Raw genomic sequence first — 18,535 nt, forward strand, 5'->3', positions numbered from 1 at the left:
AGATAACTTTTGTTATGAATTGGTGCTATACAAATAAAACTGAACTGAATTGAATTGAATTGGTGTCATGGGGGCCTCAAACACATGACATTGTCCCTCTAGCTCTCGACTACAATGTCAATTGAAGGCAAAAATGATCCAAATAACAAAAACAAATCAGACAGTTTGTAACCACTGCCTCAGCAATGACTTGAGTTGAACTGATAAAAAAACACAAGTTCAGTCACTTTCATTAAGGAATTGATCATTTGAAGCAATGATTCTACAGTTTTTACAGATTTACAGGTTTGGCAGAAAAGACTAAAAATATGTCCAGCAATCAGGCTTCTGCTAACTGAATTTGTGTACTTCAGGGCTGGAGGTGCTGGCAACTGCAAGCTGAGTACATAATCAGAAAAATCTAACTAGTGTTTGTGGAATAGACGGCACACTCAACCTGCAAAAATAAAATCAAGGCAAATTTGGTTGTTATTTCACGCTGGGCCATGCTGTGCACCTATGAATATGATTGGACATTACTAGTCAGCTGAGAGCCACACAGCTGATGAATGAGTCAGTGGCTGTGAAGCATGAATGAGACTTTAGTGCTCAGCCTGAATAACACATTTTTTTCCCATTTGTAATATATCACTCTTAAATTTAAGCATGTCAAGGCAATTCTCTTAAAACCTGGAACCAGGACTTGACAAGCTTTGGACCTCTTAAAAAGTTATGTGAATAATGCTGCTTAGAAGTGCTTTACTAAACCATAATATGTGAAGCGCACTTGAGCAACATTTTAATACGTCTTACCACTGGGAAACAATGGCCTCTTCAGAAATTACTTCTGCTGCTGGAAGTTGGAGTGTGGGAGGTATTTAAATTGTTTTGCAGCAACAAAATGCTAAGTTTTGCAGTGACTCTTCAATATACAATGAAAAGGCTGTATGCATGCATAATAAAACCTCCCTATCAGGAGAGCTGGAAACAAAACAAGGATAGTCGTATGAGAGCAGGGTCCGCAGGGCCATAGCTCCTGATTCGTCCTCAATAATTGTAATGTGATGATAAGGAGCTTATAGGCTCTTGTTATCCACCAATAGGGACGGACAAGACAATAGCCAGCGTACCAGTATGCTAAAAGATTACCATTCTGATGACATCTCTGCGTCCACTTAACACCCACATCAGGTCAGCTGTTCATAATTTGGTCAGCAACACCAATTTAGCCTCCACCCGGGGGTCTGGATGCACTGAGGGGTAAATATTGACCCTTGTTTGTAAGCAAGGCTCACATTTTGAGTGTGCAAAATGGCCTATTTGTGTTCTCGAGATGTTTAGGTCATTGTGTCATGGAGGATGTGTATCAGCCTCTCATAGGGCTGAGAGAGAGGATCTAATAGACACCTGCCCACATAATAGCAACTGGTTGGTTATCATTTCACGAGTGACTGAGCTCATTTAGGTGATGCTGAAAAAAAACAAAACAATGAGCATGATAAGTAAAGTACAGATAAATGTTCCAATAATTTATATGATTTTTGTCCTTAAGACTGAGATATATGCCCCTTAATTAATTAATACTGTATAATAGTATCAATGATAACACTGGTGGTACACACATACACAGCAACCTGATCTGAAATCAATTTACATTTTCAGATCAAAAACCCTCCTCTTGAATTCTTGCCCCGGGCACTGAGTCTTAGATGACCTCTACTCTTTGTCCCGGGGACTCTGGCCTGCCCTCGCCACCTCCCTCCTCACCGGCCAGTCTAAACTCTGTGGGAAACCCCCCAGTGCTTTGTGTTGTTTTGAACATTTGTGTCTCACCAGATAATGTCCGCACCCCTCCGTTTCTTTCCTCTCCCATCTGAGGAACTGCTGTGTGGAGCGTGGTGTCCGGTGCTAACTGCCCTGTAGAGAGATGGGATCTGACCATGGGGGTTAAGAACCGCTTTTCATTGTGCCTTGACACAGTGCTCACACCCTGCTGCTGTTAGTTTGCCAGGCAATGAGAATAAGTGGCAGTGATGGATGCTGACAGGTGGTTTTGGCATTGATAATTCTATTAACCTCTGAAACTATGCTGTACCAACAAGTGGTTTCATCTTTACAAACATTTAGTTTAGTTTAAACTTTAGACTCAATTATGAAAATACTGGAAGATACAAAATATCCTCAGCACAATTTAGGCTAAATTTGTATAAAATGATGCATGAAACAGCTAATTTATTCTGATGACTGTGTAGCTACAAACATGGCACACATTACCCTGAACACACCATGATTAGAAAGGTTTATGTTTGTTTAATTTTTAAGAGGCTTAAACCTACATTAGTTGATTTTGGCCACTTGGGGGCAGCACAACAAGAAGTACATACAACACTGACATATTATCACCTTATATGGTTAATATGGCTAATGTGTTAGCATACAGTCACAGAGCACCAAATATTTGTGTAGAGTCAAGTTTCTGTTGACCAGGGTGCCCAGTTAGCTCAGTCGGTAGAGCTGGCGACCCATATATGCAGCAGCCCGGGTTTGAGTCTGACATGCGGTCCTTTGCTGCATGTCGTCCCCTCTCTCTCTGCCCCCCTTTCCTGTCTTTCTCCAGCTACCTCTATCAAATAAAGGCATAAAAAATAATACTTTAAAAAAAAAGGGATTTTTTCTGCTGTTTACCCCCTAGGTGATTATTTTCCTCGCAAGGTGGTTTTCCCGTTTACATTGGAAAGGATAGATGAGCGGAACCGAAAAAGCACGTGTGAAATTGGTTGGGGACACAACTATTTTGACGGGTCGTGTTTTTCTTGCAACAATATCCCCGAACTCGTTGAGCGCAACCCCAGTCTGTGCCATCAGTCGGTTATTAGACCCCAAAAACACCATTTTGGAGATTCCCCTTTTTAACCTGCCTTGGGAAAAAATCCCTATTCTCGAGGATCCTCAGTAAGGAAAGTGGAAAAAATACTGTATCGAGAAGGGGGGAAACTTTCTGTGGGCTTAAGCCTTTGGCTTGCCCCACGTTTTTTTGGAATAGCGGCCCCATAGGATAAAGCGGAAATAAATAAATTATATTATATAATGGATTATATCATATTTATATATAATATTCTCATTCTGCAGCATTTAGACCTATGTAATGAACAACACATGTCTGGCCCTTTTTTGGAAATTTTGCTCATTGAATAAAGATATGCATTTAACGACTTCCAAATGTCTTGTTGCTCATTAACTAACAACCCTGTACTTTAAATGTTTTCTCCATAGTTTTGGTCAAGTGAGGATTACCTCCAACTAAAGGACATCCCTCCAAACTGTGGAAGTAAGACGGCCACCAGTTTTTGTCATGTGAATTGTGATGTCATTCAACTCGGACCAAGGACCCAATCGACCCCTTGGCCTTTGACCCTTATTAACCCTGGGTTAGAGTGCCGCATTCAAGGTGTAGCCATCTGTGTGCCTTGTTGTGTCGAGGCTTTCCTCCTCCCTCTCTCTTTATCATCCCTCCCAGTGTTCACGAGCAGTGGAGTGATCAGAGGAACCCCTAGATGACAAGATGATTCACTACTGCAATCCTCTATAAGTTAGAAATATATGTGAGCCAAGGCAGTAGAGAAATGTAACTAAGTACAAATCTGAAGTATTTGTACTACAATTTAGTATTTAAATTTTCCATACTTTATACTTTTTACATTTCAGAAGGAGATATTGTACTTTTTACTGTACTACATGTGTATGACAACAGGTTATGTTACATATCATGATTTTACATACAAAAGCAATGATGAGCTAAACTGCAGTTATACTACAGTATATAAAATAGTCAGAATTAGCTAAATTAATTAATTAAGACATAAAGATTTTTATATAGTGTTCTACTTTTAAGTACATTTTACTGATAGTACTTAAAATAACATTTTGAATGCTGGATTTTTACTTTTAATATAATATTTTTTTGTGGTATGCAAAACTTGAAGGATCTAAATACTGAATACATTTTTAGGACAAACTATATATATTTCCCAATGTGTTCTACTCTGTTTAATGTTTGAATCATGATGATTTAAAGAAGCAAATATGACATTTTATTGATATTTTACAGTGGTCGCTGTTCCAAAACTCTCCTGTAAATGGACACAAACAAATATTCAACACCGGTTGCCCTCATGCTTGTTCAGACAACATTTTCAGTCAGACTTCAGTGTAGTGGTTATCAAGAAGTGTAAAGGCAGTCAACCACAGTCAGTGCACATCAATTAGGAAGCCAGAGGCATCTACTGGAGATTTAACAGATGATTGTTACTCATACTTCCTTTTAGCAGTGACAGGATTTTAAAACGTTGTGGATTGAACTTTGAACAAAAAAAAGGGTTCATCCACCCCTCTTATCATTCAGCCGCATGCATGTAGTTATCAGCTGCTGAGTTAGATGTTTGTTTACAGTATTGACTGTGACAGTCCGAACATATAATGTGACTCTCTGTCTGAGGACGAATTTGCACAGATAACAAAGTCTAATTAACAGGGAGAACTACTGAATGGGGCTCTCGATCATTGTCTCGTTGCTACAATGAGAATTCTTCAAAATATGCTCCTTAATACCACCGTCATCTTCCTGAAACTGTACCTTCACTGTTAGTGGAGAGCATTTATCCACTTTACACTTGATGATCACAGTGTCATTGGAAGCTTCTTGGCTACAGTGGGTGAGATCAGGCATCTCATCTTTGGACAACCGACACAAAAGCTGGTCCTTGTCGATGGAGACAACTGGCAGTTTGCTCAGATAGCCCGGGCTCTCGCAGAGCATCCTGTCAAGCATCTCTATGTCTTGGCTGTTTCTCAGCACCCAGTCATGCAGATACCACATGTGGCAGTCACATTTCCAGGGGTTTCCGTGTAGTCTCACTGTGTGCTGGAGGACAAAAGGGTCTAAAAGGCCCGGTGGGAGAGTTTCCAGCTGGTTGTCAGACAGGTAGAGCTGCTGGATGAGCAGCTGATCCTCAAACAGTTCAGCATCCACGTTGCTCAAGTTGTTGTTGTTTAAGTGGATTGCCTTGATGCTAAATAGACCATGAAAGATCATTTTGGGCAGTAAGGTGAGCTGGTTTTCAGACAGGTCCAGATTCTCCAGGACTGTAACATTTCTAAAAATGTCTTGAGGAAGGGTGGAAAGCTGGTTAGAAGACAAGATAAGGTCGGTAAGAGATGTCAAACTGCTTAGAGAGGACAGCTCATTCAGTCTGTTGCCTTTTAGGTTCAGCTCCTCCAAATTTGTGGCCTTGAATCCAAACACTTTATCGCTGAAGGTTGTAAGAAGGTTTCCACGGAGGTTCAGCACCTTCAGTTCGGTTAACATAAAGAAGATGCTGTCAGCAAGCTCTGATATCTTATTCCCCTCCAAGTGAAGCTCTGTCAGTTGAGAAATATTGTGGAACGTGTCAGATGCAAGAATGCTGATGAGGTTATAGTTCATTTTAAGGGTGTCCAGTCTTGCCAGACCAGAAAAAGTTTCCCTTTTCACTCCTTCAAGCTGATTTTGTGACAAATCCAGGACACGCAGATTGTGGAGGTTCAGGAAAAGAAATGTAGGCAGATCTGATATGATGTTGCCCTTCATCTGCAGCGTTTCTAGCTGTTTAAGAGAGTCAAACATACCAGGAAGCACTGTCTTGAACCTGTTGAAGTTAAGCACCAGTTTAGTCAAGTTGCCCTGCTTTGCAAAAGTCTCCAGATATAAATGCTCCAGTCCAGGGTTCCCACTGATTTCCAGCTCCTGCAGCTCAGCCAGATGCTCAAAAGACTTAGAGTGAATACTTCGCAGTGCATTATTTAGGAAGATAAGCTTGGTGAGTTGGGGGCTTTCCTCTAAAGTGTGGAAGAACAGGTAGGCCAGGGATGAGGACATTATAATAAAGTCCTTGACCTGCCTGGACGTGTTCCTGGGTAAAGATGACATTCCTGCATCAGCACACAGTACTTGGACTGGAGTGAAACACTGGCATTTGTATGGACAAGAGGTTTGTACGTCTGTGTTGCCTTTGTGACAGAGAAGCAGCACCAGGAACAGAATCAGGCTGCGGTCTTTGTCCATTTTTCACTGTCAAATCATGAAGAAAGCTTGTATGAAGTAACAGGAAATCAAAGTCAATGTTGCTTTGATTTAAGAGCATTGTACATTGTACTCCTGTTTGTTTTTCTAGCTGTCATTTATTCACAGAGAGAAGAATCAGTAACATTCAAACTGTATGTTTCCATTTAAATACATTTAATTCAACGTACCTCTGTGTTACAGGGATCTCCGTAGCATTGAATTTCCTTGTGGATCTACAAGCTAGCTGAAACAAAGTGCAAATGACAACAAGTCTGAATTAGGCAAGACAAAACCTTTGGTCAGTGGCCATGCAGCTCCTGCCATGGTTTGCTCACAACAAAAAAAGGCAGACAATCCTGTTATTCAGTAAATCAGCTCCCATAGCAGAATATAGTTGACTTTTATTTTTTGCTGTAATACACAGCGTGATTAAAAAGCAGAGGAATTTCATCTTGTTAATGTTAGTTTCAGAAAAAGTTTGTCACAGTTGAGTCACTATTTACCAAAACAAATAGATCAGAGAGTAATGTGATTTCAAAAGTAGATCATTCTTTTTTTCTAATTTTCTGCCAGAAATAACAAATACTACTACTAATAATACTACCACATCTACTGCTTCCACTACTAATGATTCTATTGATTTTATACTATTTACTATATTTGTCATTCTTTTTATTTATTACCTTTACAAGAGAGACCTGGCCAAAACAGCAATGTAGACTAGTTAACACAGAGTCAAAAAAACAAAAACATTCACATACGGAAAAGCATAATAATACCGGAGCAGAGAGGCATAAATTCATAAAACATGTTTCTGTGTGGTGTTTAAATGCCTGGTGAGAAGTCAGTGTTTCCAAATGAAGTTTGTCATGTAAATTGCTTCATGCTTTGGAACCTCAGCTGTAGTGTGAATACCAATTGTGAATATTACTATGTCTTACTGTGTTTGAGTGTAAGTACCTTATACAATCTACCGTATCTACCTGCACTCCTTGTACTAGTGTATTTTTCTATGGAGGTTATTTTGTGACTTTGCTGTACATTTAGGAGCAGTTTCAGTCATTGCAGGAAACCATCACCTCCACTAGGTGTCATCCTGCTCCTCCTGACCTCAGTCAGAGGTGCATGGCATTCCTGGATCCTCCCTCTCCTCCAGGGTGTGATGATGTACAGGTAGACAGCACTGTTTGGGATCAGATGCACCACCCAAAACCAGCAGGAACTACATCAAGAAAGCTTTTGGAACTTTTTCAATCTTTTGGAACTATTCTTTTTCTTTTTTTTCTTTTTTTAGGTTTCTGAGGTTAAACGATGGCCAATGCAGGTATGCAGCTTCTCGGCTTCACGCTGGCTTTCCTGGGCTTCATTGGCACAATAGCATCCACAGTCATGGTAGAATGGAAAGCTTCATCCTATGCAGGAGACAACATCATCACAGCTCAGGCAATGTTTGAAGGGCTGTGGAAGAGCTGTGTATCTCAGAGCACTGGTCAAATTCAGTGTAAAGTGTATGATTCACTTCTCCAGCTCCCAGGTAATGTTGTTTCGCATATCTTCTTTTCATGATACCTTTTATAAGATTCCTTTACAAAGACAAAGAGCCTATATTATCGCATAAGCCAATTACAGTATATTGGTTGCTAAATTTCTTCTTTTACAAAAATATGGGTGTGGGAAGAGAATAGGTCAATGAATGGTATATTTATTAACTTTTTTATCTTTTTATCTTTTTCAATAGTGACTTTATGAAATTGTAATGAAATCTCTTAATTTTAGAAGATTTTTGGGCTGTCTGGAATAAAACAGTAATGTGTAAATCTGTCTGGTCATTCAAACTTTCTTGGTTGTTTAAGAAAGGCCCTTCTTCTCTCCCTGTAAGACCTCTTTACATGTAGAAACATGTCAGTCAAATACCAGCAGCTGAAGAAACTCCTCCTTCTTTTGAAATCAATTCCAAAGAAACAGTTCAAATGTATCTACGTGAAGGGGTTTTCTTTTCTTTTCTACATCATCAAAGAAAAGCTCTGGCATCCGCTTTTCCATCAGATAAAAAGAAAATCCTGGAGGGCATGTTTTCCAGTACTGCAGCTTTCCTGACTGTTATGTGACTTTTGGTAAACAAGAAAGTGAAAACTGAGATTCAATAAAGCCATAGTTAAGTAACTATATACAAAAGACGGCTTGCTGGATGACTTTGATCAGATTTAATTTAAGCTTTTATTTTAGATATACTAGAAATAGATGTAATTGATGTAATAGCATAGAGAAAGCAAGCAGGAGTAGGGAAGACCTAGGGGAGTCGACAGAAAATACAATCAACTGCTCATCTTTATAAAGTCAAAAGTCAAAGCTAAATAAATAACATAAAAACATGTGGAAACATGCGGACATTGAGTGATCTCGTACCATGTCTTTGTCTCCAGGGATTGTACAAGGCACACGAGGGTTGATGCTGGCCTCCGTCTTGCTGAGCGTTATTTCTATCATGGTGGAGGTGGTGGGCATGAGGTGCACCACCTGTATGGCAGCAGACCCGAAGCAGAAGGATAAAGTGGCTCTAGCTGGAGGGGTTATCTTCATTATCGCCGGTCAGAGTCCATTCATTTCAGACACATGCAACACAGCGATTGAACACATTACATATTTTTTTCACTAAAGAAGTTCCACCACACCACTGAATATTTCCCTTTGACCACAATAATACAACCACTTTTAAACATGACTTGACTTGTAGGAAATTTGTGGGTAGAAGATAATACATGAAAGATAACACACTCCTGCATGTTTTAACCTGTATAATACAACAATATAATATGTTCTTCTGCTCATGGTTTTCCAGGTCTGCTTGCTCTGGTGGGAACGTCTTGGTATGGCCACAGAATAGCACAGGAATTCTACAACCCATTCACTCCCACTAATTCCAGGTGAGCTCTTCCTTCTCTGCCGTTCAGTCTGGAATTCACACTAATTATCAGGTATCAGTGTAGTGTAATGACGCAGAGGACAGTCTTTTATTATGCTGTCATTTGTTATTACACACCTATAGGAGTACTTTAATATTTATAAGTATAAAGTAAAAGCACAATACCACTCACAATACACACAAAGGCCTTACTTCTAGATTTATCTTAAAAGGTCCAGTGTGTAACATTTAGGAGGATCTTTTGGCAGAAATGAAATATAATATTAATAGGTATGTTTACATTAAGACCATGTAAGACCGTTGTGTTTTTGTTACCTTAAAATGAGACGCTTGTATTTCCAATAGTCTTCTTCTAAGGAGTCCGCCTTGTTGAACCGCCATGTTTCTACCGTAGCTCAGAATGGACAAACCAAATACTGGCTCTAGATAGGGCCCTTTTCTGGTTTTCTTTTGTGCTTAGAAGGTGAGCAGTATTCAGCTGGTGGCAATCTGCAACTTCACTGCTAGAAGGCACTAAATCTTACAGACTGGTCCTTTAAAAAGTATTATTAGTCAAATATAGGCTACAAATGTATCAAACATAAACATATCTACTGGGCACGCCTCACTAACTAGTTTGTAAACTGTTCATTTACAGCACTGCATCACATTTTATAAATTGATTGAAATTTTTATCTGCAAAGTAATTAGTAACTAGGCTATATCTGTCAAATAAATACAGTATAGTATAGAGTAAAAAGTATAATATCTGCCTCAGAAGTATGTGGAGCAGAAGTATCAAGTAGCATAAAATTGAAAGACTACTTGATTAAATGTACTTTACACCCCTTGAAACATGGTAAATGTGAAGCTACTCATGGTAGTGCAGCCAGTTAGCTAAGTTTAGCGTAAAGACTGAAAACAAAGGGGCAAACGGCTATAGCCTGGAGTCTCATCATCACTGTGAGTGAAGTAATCACTCCAGGAAGTCACTTCAGCCAGCCAAGAAAACATAACCCCCAGTACAACCAGAATGTATTGTGTTCTCAGCCAGACTTGTAGTTTCCGCCTGTTTCCAGTCTTTATGCTAACCTAAGCTAACAGGCTGCTGACCATAGCTTCATATTTAACTTATAGACATGAGAGTGGTCTCTAACTCTCAAAAAAAAGCTTTTTTCCCAAAATGTTAAAATATTCCTTCGATTTTCCAGAACACTCGTTCGTGCTCATGTTGTTAACTTTACAATAACATCTTGAAACCAAACGTTGTGATGTTGGAACCTCGCTGCTGTGAAGCAGACATAATTGAATATAATATAAATACATTTGTGTGTAGACTTCAGGACTTGTATTACTGCTAAATCTGTGAGAAAACTCACTCTTCCCTGTCCTTTCAAAATGTCCAGATAAGTGATGTGTGAATCATTCACAGGTATGAATTTGGAAGCGCCCTGTATGTTGGATGGGGAGCTGCCTGTCTCACTATTATTGGAGGGAGCTTCTTCTGCTGCATCTGCTCCAACGAGGGCTCAGGCAAATCTCCGCGCTACCCACCGTCCAGCTCTGCAGGACAGCCGGGCAGGGACTACGTCTGAGACAATTACTGCATCCAGAACGCTGTCTTACACACGTCATTAACATTTGTTTGATGTATGTTTGCAAGTGCTATATTTGGTGTATGCTTATAGTTGTTGGGAAATACACTCCATTCTTTGGTCGAAAATGTCACATAAAATATTTTTTGACGCAGTATACTCAGAACATCTCAGGAGTCAGGAGATTTCTACATACAACTTGCATCCATTTAGTATTAATCTGCTCAGGGTTTTATGGTTTAGTTTTTGTTATTTGCTTTGTTTGAAATATTGCTATTATACTTTTGTATTATGTCAAATAAAATCCTCATTACTTTCCTATTATTGTATGTTTTAATATCATTCAAGTTTTATTTGTTTGATGTGTTTGTCAGAATCAGTGTCTGTCTCTAATGTGTGGAGCTGGATATTAACTCTTCAGGAAGTAGTTAAGTAAAGAATAAGTTGCAGACACAAACAGGAAAATATCCTTCACTAGACAGGAAAGGTATGTGATAAAATGTAATTTGAAAAGTAACAAGTAACTAAAACGGTCAGATACACGTACTGGAGTAAAAAGTACAATATTTTCCACTGAGATAGTGATGGAAGAAAGTATGAAGTTGTAATGGAAATACAAATAAAAGTACCTACAACTTATACATAAGTATTGGACTTGAGTAAATGCTCTTAGTTACATTTCACCACTGCAAATATATAAACTAATAAAAAAAAAAAGTTGCAGTTATTTCTTAAATCGGCTGAACACTGTCATTTTAACAAATATCCCAAAGAAGAGTAAATGTTGAGAAATAAGTTATAGCTTTGAGAACCGTCAAAATACGTGTTAACAGAATCAATGACCGTGGTGGTTGGAATTTATCAACAACATGAAAAATATTGCTTATTGCTTTGACACATATAACAATGACCAGAATCACTATGATACTGTAAAATAGGGACACAATTACTCATGTGAGACCTGAGTTAAGGGAGTCCTGTGTGTATGTAAGTGTGTGCAAACATGTATGTGCGTGGGGGAAGGAGAAAATAAATCCACCAGTCACTTCCCACATCCCTCAATGCAAGAGCTAAGATGCAGTATGGAGAAACACCGCAAGTATTACACAAATCCACTGTGTGGAAAGGTCACAGTGTGAAACATGGAGAACAATCTTTTAGTTAGCCTGATTGTTGAGAAGCATAAGAAGTTAAAACAATCTGTAAAAGGTTTAAAAAAGTTTTCATTGTCAACATCTAGCAGTGACTGCTCCAGAAATGTGTCACCTCAGGGAAGACAAAACTAAGGCAAACAGGGAGGCATACCTCAGACCACTGGCTCCTGTCCCAACATGTCTCCTCACAGAAGAAAGTAGACATCACAGTTCATGGAAACCAAATTCCACAGGATTTATACCCACCTACGTTTAGCACATTAAATCACACTCTTTAAATTCTCAGAATGTCAGGCCTGAAGCGTAGGACTAGGACAGCACTCCCAAGATACTGATATTGTTATATAACAAAAAGTTAAATGAGAGTGCTGTCCTAGTCTTTTCTTCCATGATTTAACACATTTAGGATCCAGCACCAAGTCCTTAAAGTCTTAATGGGAGTTAAACATGTCATGGTATTTCATCCTACCAGCACCTGCACATACACAACATGATTGTATGAACTCACAGTTGTTTCCATTGTCTCACTTCCAGCACAGTCAGCATGCAGCGATTCTGCAGCAGAGAGCTCCACCATCTGGTAATGCTGCAGTCTGCAGCTCAAACATCAGGCAGCTGTAGATCGCTTGGACTCATCAAAGATAACAGAAAGTTTGCGTATTGTGTAAAATGATGAATGTCAGACAATCGATAAAGTTCAAGTTTATGTTTAACTTGTTTATGCAAAAAGGGAAAAAAAACAAAGACAATACACATACACAAATACAATAAAACAAAACAATAATTGAAAATAAATTAAACTATATGACAAAGAAGATGACATGGTTTGAAGACATTAAATTATAGTATTTCACCATAAAAAGCAAGAAAATACAGAGAAAATAAACAATTTGTCATCTATTTTTTTCTTGTACTTCCAGGAACTAATCTGGATTCATATGACACTGCTTTGTCATTCTGATATATACCAGAATGAGAGAAAGAGTGAACTCTTCCACTGAAAGAAATCTGAAAGATCTAAATATATGAACCTACAAGCTAATGTAAAAATATGATTGTAAGTGCAGTGTTAAACAATGTTCGGTGAGGACAATTAGGTCAGGTGACCTACGCCTTTATAGACTGTATCTAGTCCATTCTATGATTTCTTTAACAAAACAAAAATCACAGAAAAGTGCAATTGTAAATAGTAATGTGAAAATATTCTGTGAGGAGTGATAATGTGTGGCCACTAGAGGACAACAGAGGCCATGTTTTGGATCAATTTCCACTCCCAACACCTGACATATAACAACAAACTAACTACAAATCAAAGCAAGAATACCAGTAAAATATTTATTTAATATCATAATTAAATGGTATACATATAAAAACATCAAGAGTTTCACTTAATTCATAATTCTTACTGTTAGACAAGATTCACATTATTGAAGATGGCTCTGGTACAGAGATGTTAGGGTTTATTCTGAGCTGTTTAATACAATTTTTACAACCATTTCACTTTACATGTATTGTTTAGAAAACAATGCAATTTTACAATAATCAAATATTTCAAACATGAACAGGAACAGAATTAAGCACACCTACCACAGCAATCGCCATGAATCTATAATTAAATTACCATAATTAACAAATGAACAGTAAAACCCGTTTTTGATACACTTCAGTACGGCTCTGACTCTTGCACTACTTGATACTAAGATCTCTAAAAGCGTTTCTGTTGTGGCACTGTTGCAGGTCTGAAAAAGAGAGTCTGAGCATCTCAAATATAAATGTCTGGTATCCATGGCATCAAGGGCTTAAAGGAGAGGAAGTTTACCAACAATAAGTAACCACTGTGACCTGCAACATGGCTCAGATTAGACCTATAATCTTACGAGGAGCTCTAAGAACCTTCTTAAATTACTGTAAGCTAATTGTCCAAATCCTATTTCCTCAAAGTTACAATATACATTCAAGGCATGTTTGCATGTTACTCCTCAGCACCAGCACTATTATATCTTATCTGCATTTCAGCAAATAACCCATAAAATATGCTGCATTTAGATTGACATTTTTATGATCTTAGTAAAGCAACTCTGCGTTTAGGCTGATGAAGTGCATCGACAGAGCAGCACTCGAGGGCTTCCCCCATCTTCAGTCCAGTAATGGATCTGAAGCTGGACCAGACTTTAACTCAAACTGCTGTAATCAGCAGAGTGCATCTGGCAGACATCACAGAAAAATCAATGAGCGGGTACAAAATCAAACGGAAAACTAAACTGCTGTTAAAATCATTTCTGTCTTCCATGTGTTGTTCTCTTGAATGACACAAAAAATTACCCTGAAAGTGCAGAATAAAAGAGACGTGTTGGTGTGTCAGCTACAGTCGACACTGGGCACAGATCAGCTTTATCTCACACTGCACAAATACCAGTTATCAGAGCTGCCCAGACCATCAGATTGATCTATTCACCACCCTTAATGTAGAAATAGTTTTATCTGTGCACAGTCTAATGAGTTCCTGAAGATTTGGCAGCTCTAATTGGATTATACAGACAAACTAACAGTCAAAGTGGTGTTACTGAAATGTAAACCTTACTGCCTTACTTTGAAACTCTTTCCAAACATTGTAGATTATAATGTCATTGCTGCCCTCTAATATTCTATCTTTGACTGTAAATCTAATAAGGATCAGAGGCATTTTGTCTGATGACACTGCAGTTATTCCCTGCAAAGATAGTGTCCCTCCTATCTTAATATGTACAGAATATATATTAATACCATCTTTCCACCAATTTATTGATTAGTCGAGGCTCTTATAGAAACACTTCAGCTCATTTGATCTACTTTAAGTGGCCTTTATTTTATGAACCAACATCTTTAATTACAAGTTAGTTTAGACTTTTAAATATATGATACAGTGTTATAATCTAAAGTATCCAACACTGATTTTAGTTAAAATTAGCTTCAGCAAAATGCTGCTTCCACATTATTGGAGTGGAGACAGTAGATGTATACATAACAATATAACAATCACAGATGCCATTTGTCTGCATAAGAAATTATTTTCTTTAAATATTCTAAGTTTGTTCTGCTGATAATACTTCTGCACGTTTACTGAAGTAAGATTGCATGATCTTAACTTTTAGTGGAGTATCGTTCTTCTTACAGAAATAAAAGACCTGAATACTTCTTCCACCACTGCTCAGCCTACCAGCAGAGGTGCCCTCTCACCTGATTTGAAACTCCCAGTATAACATTCTGAGCCTCAGTCTGGGCAAAGATACAGTGGAAGCTGTACAGAATGCCCCAGATCAAAATAACCTGATCTACTGATCCACTCTGCACTCAGGAGCTGGTACATCAGCTGCCTGTTAGCCAGAGAGCTGCAGAGACGTCATATCTCATTATAGAGTTAAAATATTATGTTTTTGTTTTGCAAGTTTGAAGACTTTTAACAGATGTGGAGCATTGTTTATTGCATTGGCCATCAATTTAATTACTTCTTATGGGATTTTGTGTACATTTGCTTTATTATCATATACATCTTTTAAAAAAAAATTATGAGTTATGCAGATTTAAGTCCTTTAATACCTTCATCCTGTCTCTGACATATTAAATATACAATAAGAACTGCCTCCCTCCCTCTGATGTAATCCATGGGGGTTCACCTCAGGGGTCCCACTGCTGGATACAGTAGACAGAAAGAAAAACAACCTGCCTGCTGACACACTTATTAGAATTATCACTATAGTTTGTTGGATATAAGTCCGCTGCAGGGGTCACTGTGAAAGCAACAGGCCTCCTGGTGAAAGCTCTTCCTGTGCATTTACTGTCCTGATCAGCCTATTTTTCTCATTATTAAGTTGTTTTGGGGTTTTTTTTATTTTGAATTTGGCACTTCATAAAAATAAAAAACACAGAGCGAAATTGATTGAGAGGATGCACACACACACACACACACACACACACACACACACACAGGTACATGGATGTATACAGAGACCAGATAATCCTTGAAGCTTAACTAATGAGATCAGCTTGACTATAAGACGTTTCATTCAACTTGGCAGGAAGTCTAAATCTTTAATGTGTGTGTCTGTGGTAGTGTCCACACTTTTGTGTGCAGCTGTGTGTGTCTAAATTGATCAATATGCGTGTGTGTGTGTGTGTGTGTCGACTTAATTAACTCTCACTGCATCTAATAGCGCAGCTCACAGTTCATTATCACTCATTCAGACTCTGCTGACCTCCTCCAACACCTGGATCACTGTCTATACAAAACAGATGAGTGTCTTCATGGGAACCAGGGTCTCCTCCTCCATACTTGTCAGAGGTAAACAAGAGCAGTACTTTTAATGTCTGCATCCAGTGCATCACATCGAGAACAGGAGGGAGATGGATATGTGATGCATGCTGGTGATCTTGTTTGTGATTAAAATAAGGACATTATTTTTGTTACAAATGTGCCAAGTCCATGTTATTTTAAGCATGATAAAGTTTGGTGATATTACACAAAAATACAGTATAATTAGATACCAAAAGAGAGCAAAACTAATAATGGAAATAGTTAGACGTGTAATCTTAAAACTTTCACTGGAACACATCCACATGAATACAAAGAAATGATATCAAGCTGTAAGGATAAAGTGCAACTTCCTTAAACCCATCAGCAACAAACGCAAGGTCTTTAGTTGTGGTTCCACAAGTCCAACATCTAAACAAATCTTCCTGCACGAAAAAGCCAGCAGTCACTTTTAATTGCAAGATAAAACCTTCTGCAAGCTTCCTTCTCCTCTCTTAGGAGTGTTTCCAAAATCTCTCTCACTCTGGCAGAAGCAGATTTTGGATTCCTAGGAGTCTCCAAAATATCCAGAACAGCACGGCCAAGACGTGGATGTAAGTGATTTAAACACAGAGACACTGGCAGGCGTCACTGCACTGGCTCACTGCCTCCTCCCATCTGAAGGAGAGTGAGAGAGAGCCAATTCAAAACAGTTCACCTCTGCTTTCCTAAGTCAGGCCACACCCTACCTCAAGACACATATTCAAAGCATAGGCCTAGTGAGGGATTCTGGGAGTAATCTTTTGCCGTTATATACTGTGTATAATGCCTTTAAATTGATCGTTTTGTGCCTGAATAGAAAAGACATTACTTCCCTTCAGGGGCCCAAACAGTGAAAAAAAGTGAACTGAACTGGATTTTCATTGCCTTGGTTTTGAAACAGAGTTTAGTTCATATCTTCAAAAATATTACAAAATATTAAAATAACATTTGTTGACTGCCTACATGATCTTTATGTTATCATTTTGCTCTCTGGGGCCTGCTCTAGTTTCCTTTTTGGCATTTTTTTTCTTTTTTTTGTATCAAACAACAATAAAAATGTGCCTAATAGTTTTTAATCAAGGTTAAATAAACAGATCAGATCATTGTCTTATTACAATCCTGTGTTCTATGTATATCTATTTTAATGCAAACTGTGTAATAAATGTAACTAAGAGCATCTTTTTCTCTACATCCATGAACAGCATACGTTATTTCTTGAAAACTTTAACATTATTATGAGTTGGATCTCATCTCATCCCTCCGTCTTTTGTGCTCAGAAAGAGACTGAGTGTTTCTCCTTAATCGATACAGTGAATTTTGGCCTTGGTAACCAAGTGGTTACATGCATGCCAAGTGACCGCAATGTCGACAGTTCAATTCAATTCCAGCCGACGACCTTTGTTGTGTGTCATACCCCTGCCCCTTTTCTTCCTCCATTTCCTGTCTGCCTTCTTCACTGTGACTGTCCAATAAAGGTGAAAATGCCAAAAAATTATCTAAAAAAAACACAAAAAAACACAGTGAACCTTCCACGTGGCTGACACATGGTTCTGATCATGGGACATGGACAGCCAGAAATAATTCTCTGGTCCAAACAAACACTGACTTTACTACTGTCACTATAGTGAACTGTCAGCTTGTGCATTTAAAACATGATTTGTTAGTATTTAGTATTTTTTACAATTGCTACTTTATTCCATACAAGTTTAATTTGAATTAGATGTTCTAAATGTCTCTTAATGTCTAAACATTATTTGTTTTTTCGGATATACAGAGTCACAATAAATGGGAATGGTCACAGGTGGGAAGCCAGTATGGGATTGTGTAATTTTTTCTGCACTTTGCACACGTTACTCCCACTTGGGGAGTGATAATGGGAAGCTCTGGGCCCAATGTAACTTCAAACTGCCCATCACCTGTGGCCTTTGTTGCATACCCCTCTCTCTCCCCATTTCCTGTCTGCCTCCTCACTCTCAAGCTGTCCAATAAAGCCAAAAAGAATATTTCTCTCACTCTCTCTCTCTCTCTTTCTCAAAAACACTCCCTGTGTCCCTCTCTCATAATTTTCATGCAGTCCCTTATATTATGTTCACATTGTGGCACCTGCCATAATAAAGCTGTGGTGGAAGAAATACTTTACTGAAGTAAAAGTATCAATAACTAATTAGCATTAAAATATACTTGAAGTACAAAATTTATTATGCAGAATGGCCCATTTCAAGATAATGTGTATTATATCACTGGATTATAATTATTGCTTCATTAATTTGTACATCATTTTAATGTTCAGCTGGTAAATGTTAAAGCTATTTTTAACTTTATATACCCCTGTAGCTTAATCAACAACAATGCAACATAATGTATTCATTGATTTAAATGTTGTATTAATATTCTGCAAAGTAACAAGCAGCTTAAGTTAAATAAATGAAGTGGCGTAAACAGTACAATACTCTGAATACACTCTGAATTATAGTGGGGTAGATGTATAAAGTAGCA

General features: G+C 38.3%; 3 protein-coding genes across 3 annotated transcripts in view; 2 read left to right on the forward strand and 1 right to left on the reverse strand.

Moving 5' to 3' along the window:
• Nucleotides 1-4,421: 4,421 nt before the first annotated feature.
• On the reverse strand, nucleotides 4,422-6,079 carry zgc:153913 (carboxypeptidase N subunit 2). Its single transcript, XM_035671154.1, has one exon. The coding sequence runs from the start codon at nucleotides 6,077-6,079 to the stop codon at nucleotides 4,517-4,519; it is 1,563 nt and encodes a 520-aa protein (XP_035527047.1). The 3' UTR covers nucleotides 4,422-4,516.
• Nucleotides 6,080-7,346: 1,267 nt separating this feature from the next.
• On the forward strand, nucleotides 7,347-10,879 carry cldn1 (claudin 1; the record flags this gene model as incomplete). The annotated part of the gene is given in 4 exon segments (XM_035671173.1): nucleotides 7,347-7,613; nucleotides 8,503-8,667; nucleotides 8,919-9,003; nucleotides 10,414-10,879. Coding segments are annotated over 4 exon segments (636 nt in total). The 3' UTR covers nucleotides 10,577-10,879.
• Nucleotides 10,880-17,830: 6,951 nt separating this feature from the next.
• The window catches only part of LOC118334539 (oxysterol-binding protein-related protein 11-like), a 4,060-nt gene continuing 3,355 nt past the window's right edge, over nucleotides 17,831-18,535 (forward strand). Inside the window, 1 exon segment of the mRNA XM_035670467.1 lies at nucleotides 17,831-17,840. Within this exon segment, the coding sequence (XP_035526360.1) occupies nucleotides 17,831-17,840 (10 nt within the window).

Source organism: Morone saxatilis, unplaced genomic scaffold (assembly GCF_004916995.1).
Source record: "Morone saxatilis isolate NCDOM2014 unplaced genomic scaffold, NCSU_SB_2.0 Contig23, whole genome shotgun sequence".
NCBI classification, from domain to species: Eukaryota; Metazoa; Chordata; class Actinopteri; family Moronidae; genus Morone; species Morone saxatilis.